We start from the raw sequence: 15,607 nt of genomic DNA on the forward strand, positions 1-15,607 counted from the left end.
CTAATTATACTGGTTGCAGCATTTCTGATTTACCCCAACACAAATAGAAGGAACAAGTTAATACTAGAGCTTTCAAACACATAGGAGAGGTGCAAGGCTGACCATGATGTTTTTATTACATTTTTTCCTAAAGACAAATAAATAATTTTTTCTTAGGCATTCATTTAATTTTTTAGCCAGTCATACTTTTTGCAAGCTGATGTGAGATGCTTGTGGCTGACCATGTGGGTGAAAAGCCAAAGCTCTGGCTGTGGCATACCCAGCACAGTGTGAAGAGACATTTGAATAAACTTTCTGTCTTGATTATCTGGAGTATCTGAGCTTAGGACTGAGCTTGAACCTGCAAGGACCCTGCAGCAGCAGTCTGCATGTTTCAATATTTTTATGACTCAGAGAAAATTGTACCCATTGTAGTAGGGTGGGGATACAGATCCATACTCCAGCTTCTTATCACCCAGAAATTCCCTCTGTGCCAAATAATCCCATGGAAACCTCCTTGCTGGCCTTATTACCCCCTTTTGCTTTCCACAAAGGTTTTGCAGTACATTTTGAGTAGAAGCAGTAAAGCCTGACTTCTCCACTGGCTGAACAACTGCAGCTCCTGGTGAGTTGAGTTGGTTTTGGGGGTCCTGGCTGAAGGGAGATCACATCTCACCCCTCACCTTGTTCTGCTGTTTGCTGCCTACAGCTGCATTGTCCAGAGGGAAAAGGCGCAGACATATCTGCATATCTGTGACACTCACGGGGTGCACATCCTCCACAGCCACACCTGAGCCCCTTGGACCTGTGCTGCCACTGCTTGAGGGGCTGCACAGTCTGATTTCTGCCACCTCTGTCCTTCCTTCTGCACCAGCCCTGTGGTTGGTGCTCAGTATTTCTGGTGCTGCAGGGTTGCTAAGCAGCGCTCAGCTCCCGCTCCAGAGCCTGGCGGTGAAGGCGAGACACGCACTGGGGCAGCGTGGGCAGAGCTGCCACGGCAGGAGATGCTCTCTGCTGATGGTCCCTGTCCATGACACCCTTGCCTCGCTCTCACTCCAGAGTCCCCTCCATCAGCAGGCACATGGCCACCCCCCGGTGTGGCTGGGCTGGAGAACGATGCTGCTGGTTTGTCCATCTTGGAGAGCGTTGGCTAATTAGCCATGTCAGAGAACATTTGTGGGGATGAGTGTCACAACATCCATTCCCCAAGCTAATGCCAGGGGATGGAGTGGACAGAGGGGTCTGATGTGTGTAAACAGGGGTATGTAAAGAGTTTGGTCCCAGCTGTGTGAGAGGTAGGAGTGAGAAAATAGGGTCGTTCCTCATTCCAGCCTCTGACTGAAAGAGGCCATGAAAGGAGGACCCACGTGGAGAAACTGTGCTGCCCTTGATGTCTGATTTTTGAGGCTTTATGAAAAATGTTGATACTCCCAAGCAGCTGGAACTGTAGTTTCCTTCACTTGCCTTTGAGCCCTGAGAAACCAGTGTTCACTGGCTGAACTCAAATTCTTCCTCAGAAATTGTCCCCAGTTACACTTGTCTCAAGCTGCACAAAACCAAACCTTTGCATAGACATCAGAGTGAGCAGGACTTGCTGGTTTAACTGGCTTGTCATGGACTTGCCCCATTATACACCAGGAGCATGGGAAGGCTGGGACCATCCTGTGCAGTCCATGGGCATTGTGTTTGCATTTATCTTGCAAAGAGCAGGGTCTGGCTGAGAAGACTCTTCATTGTGAGTAGAGAAAGCCAGAAGCAGCTGCATGAAAAATCAGTGGTCTCAGTCTGGTTGAAGGCAGAGACAGATTGCCTCAAATGCAAAGTGATCTAGATAGCTGCAAAGGTCAGTTAATTTTATGAGTTTAAATTTTCTTCTCAGCTCCTTGTGTTTATTTGTGTTGCAGACACTCTTCTTTCAAAGACATTTCTGTAACAGAAGATCTGCATAGAATTTTTCTTCATCTCGACAGAAATTTATCATACTATTTAAATAATGTTGTGAAATTATATTTAAATGATTCTGTGAAGCAGCAGTAGCTTCATTCTTCTTTCTTCAATCATTCAAGTTGTTGCCTATGTTTGACAGTGATTAAATGGCAAGGTAGTTATCTGCATTCAGCAAAATATCTGGACACAAAGTACCATAATTTGGGGGATGGAAAAGTCCATTGCCTGAAGTTCCAGTTTCTACAGTCACTCGACTGATGAGGGGCATACTGTCCTTGAGAGAGAGCAAGAGAGCAGGGAAGAGCAGCCCTTGCTCACCTCCTCTCTCTGTCCCTTATTTCAACCCCACATTTTTCTAGTACTGATGCCCACCCTGACCCAGAGCACAGGCATCAATAGCCATTCATTTTGCAAACATGGTAGGGAATTCCTGTTCTTTTTTTCCTCCTCCACTTTCTCTTCCAATATGGACACATTTTTGTAAGGACACCTTCTAATGTTTCTCCAGTTTTCCTAGTTAATGTTTGCTAAGACTTTGAAGATAGCAAGCATTGAATAGTTGTTCAGCCTGTTCCAGAAGGTCTAGAGAATTTTAAAGAACTAAGAGAGAGATCTAGGTTTGGGATTCCACTGGTGTTACTGTATTACAGAGTGGCAGATTAGTTTGTTGCCCTCATGCCAGCACCTGTGAGAACGTGCATGTCTCAGTTTTGTGGGGGCAGATCATGTCTAATGCAATAGAGTTACAAATAATCCCATTTTTCTGGGTGGAACATACATGTTCCAATCCCAGGCTGGTTCTGCAGTGCTTAGCAGAGGATGGTGCACTGTGAACTGAGCTGCAGGACTGTGCCTTAGCTGCCTTCACTGCTCTGCAACAGGACAGGCCCTTGAGGAGCAGGAGTGCGTCCAGCTCATCCCCAAAGGGCACTGCCAGTGCATAGTCCACTCCCAGGCATGGTCATGCCCATGACCATCCTCCAGACTTACTCTGGATTTGTTCAAAGTGCCTTCATTTCATGCATTTAATGTCCTTTTATTAAATTTGTTTTTAATTTTTTTTTATCTTGTTTAGTAGCTTTTTGCCAGAATGAAAAGCTGACATTACGAGTTCATTTTTTTACATTAGTCCCATTCATTTTTCTCCTTTTATAATCAAAACATATTGACAGTGTATTCTACACTGAGAACACCCAATGGATAATGTCAGCTGTAATATCCCTCCAGTCAATAAAACCTTTTAAAGCTCATTAGAGGGAATGCAAAGAATGGGTTATTATGTGAGGGGTCACTGAAAGTACTTTTATCAATTATGTCAGTTAATTGTCCAGCATCATAATAATAAAGCTGCTTCTCTTCCTTAAGATTGGTTTCATGTAGGAGCATAATTCTGAAGTTAGCTTAATTGAAGACTTGGTAGGAAATGGGATTGCATCCATCACCTTTGTCTCCCAGGGACAGATCTTCTTCCTGTGTAACATCAGAACAAATCCTCCTCAAGTCCAACAAAGTCTGTGGAATTACTCTGACTTTGCACTGCTGAAAATAAATGGAGACTAAATTCCACTTCTTAAATTTCACATGTGGCTCAGCAATCTACTGTAATTACTTGCAATCTGAACAGTCCAGATCCTCCCTTTAGATGTACCCAGAGTGACTGCAGCAGGCTGAGAGAGGTGCACTGCTGCAGAAAGAGATCTGCTCCCCATGCTTGGCAGCCCGAGTGCACCAGCCCAGGGAGCCTCTTAAGTGCTGGTGAATGGCTGCCCAGCAGCAAGGATTTTTTTTTTTCCATGAGAGAAACACTCAGCAAAGGCTCAATCCATGCACAGAGAGGGGAATTTGAGTGTGAACCCTGCCAAAACAGAAATCGCCCACATGCCAGCAGGGCTTAAATATACTCCAGAAACTGGTCAGCTAAAATTGGCTGTGAGGCAGAGCTGAGTTGGATGTAAATTGCAGGTTCAAAATGCTCACGTGAACAGTCAGAAGAGAAGAAGATCTCCTTGGGAGTTGGTATCTTGGAGCTATGTCAAGCTATCTGGCAGCATGATTTCCAGAGCTGTGAAGGAGACTTTCTCTTTTTGCATAATCACCCTAGCACTATATAGAGCACTTGCACAGATCTTCCCCTCCTCTCCACACAAGACAGACAGAAAAGGTCTGAAGATGTTAAAAATTGTATGATTACTTGCTCTTGTAAATATTATTTATCATCTGACCACTGGTTCAGTTTGGCTAAGATTGAAGTACTCAAAGGTCTCTAGGGAAAGAATGGCCTTTTCTGATTCATAAAAGACTTTTTATTTGTTTTCATAAGGGGCAAAGGGGCAATGCAGCTTGAGGAAGGAGAACTCCATCAAATGTCTAAAACTGAAAATAACCCGACAGACATAGTCCTTTCAAATGCTGCAGGTAATATCATCCAAGATACCTATAACACTTTCTAGTTTGGAAGAGTAAATTAAAAAAATCATATATTGTGATAAAAAGTAATAAACACTGGGACAAGACAGTTTGTTGGTCTTTTAGATACTGGACTATCTAAGTAACCTGAGTGGAGATGGAAATATAGGTGATACATGTAAAAGCCTTGGGAGGCAAACACTGAGCTGTAGTGAGTGTGTTGCTGAAAGTTGTCCAGATGGAGCTGCTTTTTATTATAAATGTAAAACATTTGCTTTGTATGTGGGAGGAAGTAGAACCAGTAACCTCTTCCTACGAGTAATGAATAGTGTACTGTCTGTTTTCTGGACAGATAGATTGTCCACATATGGCCATTAGCTAATTTAATAGAGAAAAACTAAGGTTCTGGAGAATTTTCATCATTAGGGTTTCTTCTTTGACTTCTGTCTTTACATTGTCAAATAAAATATAACAAGCCTGATTTTTTTTTCATGTGTCTCTGAGACAGCGAAAGGTAGAAGTCAGAATGTGATTCCTTCCATGATTCTGAAGATTTTCACCAGAGAAATATCCTCCTCCAACATGAGCCCCATATGTCTAAGCCATAGCACCAGGCTGGCCAGCAAGGCTGGTTGTGTGTGGTGCACACAAATTTAATGGCTGTGTCCCTGAAAGCAACTGTTGGCAATGCACTGAGCTCCTCTAGCAGGAGTCCTGTTCACAAACCAGTCTTAGGAAGCAACTTCTCTTGTCCCACCACTTGCTCTCATGGAAAGTAATTCACCTCTGATGACTGATGGTCAGCATGAATCAAACAGTTGTTTGATGAACTCCCCCAGTACTGAGCTGCAAACAGCCTCCATTCATGTTCTTTATGTTCTTATAAACATTCAGATTATGCAGAGTGATGGTCTTTTGAATAACATGACAAAATGTATTCTTCCATTCCTATCTGCTAAATAAGGATGTATTTGAAGTGTGACTGTAGCCCACACATCATCATGTCTGGGCTTCCAGCAGTGAAGTCTAGCCTGGAGCTCTCAGCAGAGCTGCCACAGGCACTGCTAGCATCCTAGCCCTGGAGATGAAGCTGAGTGGAAATAAACTACACAGAAATCTACCCTGATTCTTGGACAACTCTTTGTAACCCAGAAAGATGCCACTGCAGCTTCATCTCTACTGGTATATAGGTAGCTGGGATATTTCTGGGTGGTTCTATTTATATGTCCCCTGAGGATAGACCCATCCTAGGAAGCAAATGGGTGTATTGTATGAGACCCAGTTTTATTGAAAGTGGTTATCTTGTGTGTTGATAGCTAATGAAATATGGTTATGGAGAAGAGCTTTGAGATCACTGCACATGTAAGTGAAATAGCTCTCTGATTTGCCTTCTCCCTTCAGCTACTTTGCCCCAGAGATTAGCAGCACTCAACCCAGCACATGCCAGCACCAGAAATGGGGCTGCCAAATGGAGCTGCCCAGAGAACTTTGTTCAAGAATGAAACAGCAATCAGGAGAGAGACAAGCTCTTTACATGCTACTAAAGGCACCTTCCTGAGAGGAACTGAAAACACAGAGGGGTTTTTGGCATGGGCACCCTGTACGTTGGCACAAATTCAATTGTGCACAGACAGTACAGAGATGTCTCGTAGCTTTCACCCCTGGTAAAATCTCTGTCAGTTAATACTGATACCCATACAGTGCAATCTTTCGTGTATATACATATATAGATAGAGACTTTTGCAGTTGGCTTTTACAATTTACAGTTTTGTACCGCTGCTCAGCAAAGACTGACGTTTCACTTTGAACTTCTGACAACTGGCCATCCCCTCCAACAATGCACACCAAAAAAAGTCTTTCCTCCTCTAATTATACCTGAAAAGAAGAATGACCCTCTATTGCTGTTTGGGAAGAAATAGGATATGAATTTCCCCAGAGAATAATCCAGGGCAGCAAATCCCCAAGTGGAGACAGGTGTCTCCTGGCAGTGCTGAGTCGGGTATGGGAACCCCAGAAGGAGGTGAATTTGAGATCCTGTCATGTCTCTGCTGCCAGCCCAAGGTCACCCCTTCCTAGCTTTATTGGATTTCCTTGGAACCCAGCCTTCCCAGATGCTGGACTGGATGCACTGGCACTCAACAGAGACATTGCTATGGAGGTAGTTAGCAGAAACAGGTTTGCAACACTCAGGCTATTTTATGAAATCAGGTTTTATTCTAAACTCTCATCCCTTTCAAACATGAAGCACCCAGAAGTGTATTAAATGTGGATTACACTGGGAGTTTTAAACTCTCTTGGAGCTTACAGTTCTGGACAAAAGTTCTGTTCCCATGTCAAAGTGATCTTATTCTTCTCAAAGCTTTATTAAGCCTATTATGAGGTGTGATAAAATCATGATTAAATGAATAGTCTGCTGTGGTTTTACTTGATTTTGTCTGTGCAGCCATAGTGAAGTGTGTATAAATGGGACACGAGGTGAAGCCCTCTCCTAATACTCTATCACATAATTGCCTTATAAACAGTAGGCCTATGCTAAATTTACACAGTAGCCAAAACTGTGGCAAGGAGTGTTTTATCAAATATACAAACTCAGTTTTGTGACTAGACATGATAAAGGGCCAAAAACTATGTTTCCTCTAAAAAATTTTCTAAACGTAGAACTTAAAAATTGTGCTTGAATCTGCATCAGTACATTGACCTTTATCCAGGACTCTGCAGAACATTGGTAGAAGCCAATGTGACAAGCCAGTATGAAATTCTTTGATAAATAAGATATATAATGTGATCAGAACTTCATCTGAAATTTTAGCTTGACGTGTGAAATGCACTGTTAAACAGCTGTTTGATGCTTTCTTGATTTTAGGACTCGCACAAGTTAATGCATGCATGGTGGAGAGGTCATTGTGGACTCTGAGGCATCATTTCAGGATGTGCTAAGCTGCACAGGGTTGCATGGCCAGAGTTGCATTCACAGATGTTTGGCATGAAGACCCAATTTGTTTGCTAAACAATGTATAGCAAATTATACTGTAAAACAATGCAAACCACTTATTAGTGAAAAGCCTGTTTCGCCTGCCACCAAGTGAGTATGTCACAGCTATGAATAGTTCCCTACTCATTTCCTCACTAATTTGAAACATCCTTTTAACCAATGAAGAGCAACCCTGGAATGGAAATGCATAAATGTGTGTCCATAGCTTATCATCTGAAAGGGGGCTTGGAGCATTACACTTTGGAAGATCATCCACAATTTGGCTTATTAGGCAGAAAACAGGATAAAAGGGTTCTCTTTGGTGTGCAAGAAGCTTTGCATGCTTGGATCTCAACAGTGAATAAAAATTGGAGTAAAAAGAGTTAGTGGCACACAACTAGTGGAACACAGAGAGCCAATGCCCTAATGCAAGAGAGCCCTTGAAAAATCACAACAAGCCAAAATGACCTTGTTTATCTAAATACATGGGCCAATTTAATCATGGTGACAAGTGCATACCAGTGTGCCAAGCCAGTGATTTAAATGGTGTAACTGGGGCAAGTCTGACCCCAAATCCTTGCCTGTTGTGCACTTGAAAACAAATTGAGAGAAGGAGTTAAATACAAATTGAGAGAGGAGTTAAATAGAGTCTCCAAGCCTGAACTTTTGCATCAAACAATAGTCTTTTCATTGAGACTCAGGAAAAAAAGTGCTCTGTTTTGCTAGCACTAACCCTGAGCAATTGATAAGGCAGAAGCAGATAAAATCTCCATTCCCCTTTTTGCAGGCTCTGAAAAAATACTCTTCCATTGCATGCAAGTGCCAATGGTGTGATATCCCTGGCAACCTGTCTAGCAGGGTTTGCAGAGAGATCTCACCATCAGAGAGGAGCCTCCAATCCACCCAGGTCTGTGCTGGGACACCAGCCTGGGGAGGGGAAAGTGCAAATTTCAAGACAACTGAAGCAGTGCATCTTAAAATCACTACTAGAAAATGTAAAAATGTAGATAGAAATGAGAATAAGACATTTTTTAACATGAAGAAAGAAGAGGAAGTCTAGGCAGGGAAAGAAAATGGAACTGGAGAGGGGCAGAAGCATAGGAGACCAAAGAAAGAAGGAGTAAATAGGAGAAAAACAGCAAGTCAAAGTGGCCAAAATGTCTTCAGTTTTTAATTATTGATAGGTCTGGAACTGGGAGAAAAGAAAAACAAAAGAATTTTTGAAAGCAGCAGAGATGTTTAGACAGCCACACCATTTTTCTGCCCTGACAAAAAAATAAGCACTGCCATCAGATTCTCCATTCTTCCTGTCAGGGATGTGGCGTGGTGGATGGGTGCCTTCAGTGTCACAGAAGAAAGACCCACATGACCTTGTTTCAGATTCAGACAGGCACTGCATGTTGAGCACTGCAAAACAGTTCATCAAACCCCTTAGTGTCCTTAACTCTTAGTCTCCCTTTCCATTTCCATTCTCTAATAGCTGCAATCATGACTAATATAAACAAGCTTTAACTCTTACCAGGAAGTGAGGCGCAAAATATCGCAATCAGAAGTATTTTCTTTGAGACTACAAACAAAGAAATGTACCTACCTGTAATTGCTGTCCGTAAAGCTTTCATTAATACTTTGCTGAAATTAAATATCATTAACCATTTTGTAATTATTGCTGTTTGTTTTGTTAAACATTGACAAGAACAATAGCACAGAATGACTGTTGTAGTACACGTATCTGGTCCTCTTTTTGCCCTCAGCAACACCTTAATCTCAAGACACTCATGTCTGAAATATCTGTGTGGAAAGCACAAAGCTTTTTTCCTCCTACTGTATTTAAAGCTTCAAGTTAAGGCACTTTTGAGAAGGGAAGCTGTGGGGGGAAGTTGCAAGATGGAACATGGTCTGTTACAGGACTTAAGCTCAGGTCTCCCTTTTCAGAGTAACTATAAAATCCCAAATAAATGATTTTGCTCTGTGATGTACAGATGCTTGATAGCTTTCCGCACTTGTTAAGAATTTCCTGTATTTTCTCACAATTAACATGTGATCCTGGACTGTGTTAGCAAATAGGAGTGGCCACCAAACAAAACAAGAAGGCGATGGTGCTGGAAGTCTGGTAGGTCACAGCAGGCACCATGTCTCAGTCACTAGCTGGGACACCGAGAACACAGACACCTCTGTCTGGGCTGGCAGACTAGCCTGCCTTTACTGACAGTGCTGGGAAACACAAATGCCTTGGGCACAAAGCATCTGACATATTTTGGGTATCCACTTTAAGCTGTTCTGATTCATGTTTAAAAGTCCCTGTTTTTCTCCAGCGGCTGTGGAGATTGTCTGGGGTGGTCACCACAGGTGTACATACCTGCCCTGGTCAGATGAGTCCACTCCTAGTGACTGAACACAGCGCTGTTCTCATGACCAGTGAGGGACTTGGGTCCTTGGTGGACATGACTGGTCATCATCCCAGTTTGAATGATATGACACTTTGAGGAGAAAGGTCATGACTGCCCCAAGGCAGAGCCAACCCAGCCCCCAGCCCAGCATCCAGCCTGTGTTCCAGAGATGAAGGTGGCAGCGGAGGACATTCCTTCCAGCCTTCATCTCATGCAACAGGGACACCTGTATCCATTAACAGACTAGCATGGGGACACCAAAAGCACATCATGAGACCTTAGGATCAGACATGTCACCTTCCAGGTGGACTATGATGCTTGATTGGCCTGTGTTCAGAAAGGGAAAAATAGACAGAAGTTCGATATTACTGTGTAACTTACATGTCCTCCCTTTCTATCTGTATTGACAAAGAAGATGTTGATCTCTGTTCTTTCTTCTCTCCCTTCCCTGCCTGTACATCACCGAACCTGGGATCACCCAAGGAAACCAATGAGAAAAGAAGAGAACGGAACCAGTCGGTCGGAATATGCAATGACCTCCTCCCAGAACAACAAAACAGTTGATAACAATGCGGTCGTATAATCCCCGAGAGCCCGCCAAGAGCAGGAGGTGGCAAACTTTCAAAGCACACACACAGAGCATGCAAGGTGGGTGAAATGAGGCAACCAAGGGAGCTCTGTGGCCAAGGACTTCATTTCAGAAACAGCGCACGCATCGGTGATCCAGAAGAGAAAAGCAGGCTGCTCTCCAGGCTTGCTGCTACTCCAGGGGAGGATCAGCTCACCCACCTGGGCTGCCCAGAGGAAAGGCCTGGCAAAGGCATTAGCACTGCATGCTGCATCCCATGAAAGCCATGTTGCCATGCCTCCCACTTCTTCTTCTTCTTCCTCTCTTCCCCTACTCTTGTGTTTGAACTGAGTGTCACAAAAATCTTCTGAAGTAAGATCTTTTGAGGAGAGGGTGGTCTGCCAGAGGGGCAGCAGCTTACCACAGATGGGTCAGAGGGAGGTGTCTCCCTCTAAATGGGAGGTGTCTCCCTCTAAATGGTGAGAAGTGTCACCTATGTGCTTCTCCAGCCTGTGCAGTTTCATACGCTGATGCTTCATTCTTTTCATTCTTACTATTTTGTTATGACAAAGGGAACAAATGTTTCTGTTAAGCAATCAAGCAAAATTGCCCTGAACTTGTGACTTATCCCAAGAAATTTATCTGTGGCCTGGTGACTATGCAGTTTTCATGGCTGAAGTGTTCAGGCAGAAGAAATTCAAATGTAAGATTTTAGCAATTAGCATTGCTATTGAAAGAGATGTGCTTTAAACATTATTACTTCATAACCAGCCTCCTTTTTTGCATCACACTTTTATCTTTAAAAATGTTCCTTTGTGAAATTCCACGTTTCTCTGTGTTCGCATCATGCTGATTCCCCAGGGAAATTCCTACAGGAAAGATTCTGTTTACATCTTGGTGTGAGTGTTGGGGCAGGATTGTGTTGAAAGGACTAGCAGCCCTTTGAAATTCTCTTCATTCACTGGTTAGTCCTGTTCCCTCAGAGTGTTGAGTCTCCTGTTGAGTTGATGCACTGAGGACATTGCAGGTCTGGCTTGTAGGACCACTTTTGAGGGTCTGGTAGCTGGTTGTGCCCACATTGCCTCGGTCTCTGCCTCTCCTGAGCTGAGGCTGACAGTGGTGCCAAGTTCAGCATACAGCTCAGTATACTTTCCATGACATGGATTGCAGGCTATTTAAAACAAAGCTGAATCTACCCAAATTCATTTCGTGGAGGATCTCAGGTCAGACTCAGTAAGTAGCCCTTAGGATAAAGGTGGTGAGACTAGTTGGGATGCTCGTCTTTCCCTACCTCCTGAAAACTTTCCTTTGTGTCATATCTCCACCTGTATGTCTCCATTTACCTCTGTGCTGAAAGTAGTGATGCAGTCAAAGACAAATTTACACCCTGGCATCTTGTCTGCACATAAAACTTTGGTACCACTCGGTCTCTGTGTCTGTAGGTGAGTCCCAGGCACCGATGCAGTCTCGCTGTGGGACCTGGCTGCCCCAGCTGTGTTGTCCCTCAGTACTGCAACACACCAATACTTTCAGTTTTATATAAGGATGTGCCTGAACTGCAGAAATCAGACCTGGATTTTGAGCGCATTCCGGCCTGTGGGTAATCTGTTCCTGGGATGCAGAGTTTGGCACGATGGTAGAGGGAGACTATGTCCTGCAGATCTTCCCAAAAAAAGCCCTGGAATGTTCAAATCAGCAGTCTCAGCTCAGGCCCATCTGCAGTTTTCTATTACCTATCAAATAATAGGGTGTATGTAAATATGAGTACCTTTTCAATTATAAAATGAAATGCTGCTATATATTGCTCTTGAGAAATTTATGTAGTTATTCATTTAGCTTTTTAGTCTGTCATCATTATGTAGAAGTTTACCTGCATAAAATTATTTTTAAAAGTAAGACTTTCTTGGGAAGTGAATGCATTTGCAAAAGTAAAAGGAGGCAAGTAACTGCAAGTATGATGATTCCCAGACACATTAACGTTGTGTGCTTGTGCAAGACACAATGATATATTCTTAGATCCAAAGTGGGATTAAAATTACACAATTTACAATTTGAGTCTAGTATCCCAAATGTTGATTGCCTAAAGCACTTAGCCCCTAAATACTATAATAAAAATATTGCAAGTATATTTCTGGAATATTTTTAAGCTATAACATTTATTTTGGTGTAGTTACTTATGTTTGCCTTTCCTTTTTTACTCCAGTTGTTTCCGCCTAAATGTGGAAATGTGGCATAGTTTGAGGCTGGTTGCATGTTTATCTGAGAGTATAAAGTATGAATGCAGATAAGTTTAGCATAATATGGGCTCAGGATTAGCACTTTTTCCTAAAGGTTGTCAATTTTATTTGTTTCCTAATACAGCTTTAAAGGCATGTTCTGTGAGATCTAAATCACAAGAAGGACTTGTAGGTCATTATGTCCATCGAAATATGTCTGTTTTTGCAAAAAAGAGTAAAAAGAGATGGTCATTAAACTGTGTGATTTTCAGTGGTATCAGTGGTAAAATGTCCTCACTAGAGAAGACCCTGATGATGACACAACCCACAGGCCAACCCAGCCCAGGCCCCATGAAGACTCTTCAGGAGAACATAAACTTTAAAAACTTCCTGGAGAGTGGAGAGGCAGAGCATTGCAAGGCACAGCACAAGGATCTACTCCCAACTCTGCCACTGATCTGCTGTTTACTAGCAAGTAATTTCGCCTCTCTGTGCCTCAGTTTCCCCATCTGTATAATCACAATAAAAGCAGGTACCAACTCTGCAGCAACATTTTGAGAGAAATGCACACGGCTTGCTTGCTAGGTGGACATACACTGTCGTCATATGCAACATGCTGATAAATGCATTGGACACGTAATTGCCATAATAGCTCCTGAGCAAGCATTCCTCATGTGCTTTTATCGTGCACTGGCCACAGAAAAGCAGCAGCAGATGGGCTGAGAGCTGCTCTCCTGCTGGCCCAGACCCTTTGCTCTCAGCCCTCACTGCTCAGCATGGCAGGAGAGGTGGGAGATCTCAGGCTAGCTCTGCCTCTAGGTTCCTGCCCAGGTACAGCTGGCTGCATTGCACCAAAGGGGTCTTGAGCAAGGCGCGAGGGAAAGCGCACTGGAATCAGACACAACTCCTCAGAAAAGGGAGGCTGGACGGGGATGTCACTGGGAAGTGATTTCTGAGGCTGGCTGAGGGGGTTTATGGTTGTGTTTAATACTCTGCAGCCCACTTGCAAAGCTTTCATGAGAGAGGCCTCTGTGCTTCCTTACTGTACTATAATTAAATGCAAAGGGAAAGGAATAGGCCAGATACATAAGCGCTTTGCTAAGCAGCGATCCTGGATCTGGGAACTGGCAACCCAAAATGCAGCTTTACAAGCATTTTGAGTTCCTTTTTAGCCACTAAAATATCAGGGGTAGAAAGGACCTGCCTAGCTCTATTCACAAAACAGTCAAATCCCCAGCAGATGGGAAGGTGGCCGGGTTCTACACAGAAGGTACTTGCTGTGCTCTGACCACCACCGGACAAGCCCAGCAAACTGCTGCCCTCAGTCTGAGGGAGAGCAGCAGCCCCAAATCTCTTCTCAAGGATCACCACTAGCAGGGAATGCACCTTATGGGCTGCAGTGTTGAGGTTCCTCATTCCTCACAAGACAGGAAGGTGGAGCTGAAGCCCCAGCCCTGCTGCCCTTCCTGTCCCACACCTGACACAGTGGTGTGCCCAGGGAAGCATTTCTGCCTTGGACAGATGCTGCAAAAACAGACATGGAAAGAAAGGGGAAAGTTCTACCAAGTATAAAATATAAATATATTGATATATATCTATACAGAGACCTGGCTGTCCAGTCTTGCATGCTATATGGTCACAGCACGTGGAGAGAGTGGGGGCACCCTGCTCCAACCAGGTCATGACCATTGATGCTGCCAAGCAATGGAGAATCAGGCCTGTGGTAGATATGTATTTACAATACTCCCTGCACCTGTACAAACAAAAATATATTATTTTAAACTGCAAAATAGTGTGTTTAAATCAATGCATGAATGTAAATATTCTAAGATCTGCCTTCTTGACTGTGTACCACATGTACAGATCAAAACAAATATTGTTTATAGGAAATCTGTATCAGTGGTTAAATGACTAAAGAGAAAAAAAAATATCAGACTTAATGTTGTCATGTTTCTCAAATAAGCCATTAATGTATATTTAGTATTTAAGGATATTGCTCAATAAGTATGTTCTGTACCAAAAACTGTGTTGCATATACAGATTGTGCAGTACCCTATTTTAAAAAGGCACCATAATTAATTTTTATTTTAAATAAAAATGTACTTGTAAAAACTTAGCTGTGTCCTGTTGGTTATGTAGCTGAGAGCACTGAAGGGGGGAATGGCTGCAGTGACTCTTCAGGCCCTTGTCTTGTTACCCAAATTTACCAGACATGCTTGAGCACTTTCTGCTGTGGTTTTGGAGAAGCTCATGGCTGCTGCTTGTGTGTGTTTCCGGATGGGTCCTGGTTCTGTCTCACCTAACCCTGCAGCTCTTGTCCCAGATGTGCACTGCTGGTGGTGCATAAACAAAGGGATTGCAATCATGCATTCCTGCAGCCCCCCAAAGCTCATTAAACCCTTTCTCTTATGCTGAGTTTCATAGTCTAGTTTTAGAGTGATTTCTTCATCTTTCACATAATGCTACATATCTTTATTTATTTTGGCGCAAGAGATAACGTTCACCATTAAATTCTAACTCCCTGGATGGGTTTTACCCTCCTTTTCCACTCAAGAACAAAAGCAGTTTCTGGACCAGTCCTTCAGCAGATGGACACTGACACACCTGGGTGCTTTGGCTGGGATTCCCCCTCCCGTTCTGCGCCTTTACAGGTGAGGAGCCCAGCCTGTGTGAGGCGCGGCCACAGCCTGCACTCCTCCTTCCCAGCAGGGCTCCTCCTTCCCAGCCACAGGAGGAGGCTGAAGGAATTCCCCAGGGACTGCCTGGGAGCTCAGCTGTGGAGCTCAGCTGTCACCTGCCATGGAGGGGAGGACTTCATTCAAATAGGGAAGCATTCTGGTTGTCTTTAGTTCCCAAGACATTATTCCCTGACAGTTTTTGCTGGCACCTTAGGAATTATCTCATGTCCCAGTTTGGAAAAAATTCTTAAATGAGGCAGAGCAACAATAATCATCTAGCATGGTGGGAACATGAAGGGTCTGAAGCACATGTCTTAAGAGGAGCAGCTGAAGGAGCTGGGAATGTTTAGTTTGGAGAAAGAGGGGCTCAGGGGAAAACCTTATCTCTCTGCAACTACCTGAAAGGAGATTCTAGCAAGATGGAGGTCACTTTCTACTGATAACAAGTGATAGGA

The 15,607-nt window shown here is 43.5% G+C and overlaps 1 protein-coding gene across 1 annotated transcript in view; it reads left to right on the forward strand.

The window, feature by feature from the left end:
* PRIMA1 (proline rich membrane anchor 1) overlaps window positions 1-14,465 on the forward strand; it is a 49,921-nt gene extending 35,456 nt beyond the window's left edge. Inside the window, exon 4 of the mRNA XM_084207293.1 lies at window positions 10,174-14,465. Coding sequence (XP_084063419.1) covers window positions 10,174-10,273 — 100 coding nt within the window. The 3' untranslated portion in view covers window positions 10,274-14,465. The remainder of the gene's footprint in view (window positions 1-10,173) is intronic.
* Window positions 14,466-15,607: the final 1,142 nt, after the last annotated feature.

The sequence above is a fragment of the Fringilla coelebs genome, assembly GCF_963513975.1.
Source record: "Fringilla coelebs genome assembly, chromosome: 6".
Lineage (NCBI taxonomy): Eukaryota > Metazoa > Chordata > Aves > Passeriformes > Fringillidae > Fringilla > Fringilla coelebs.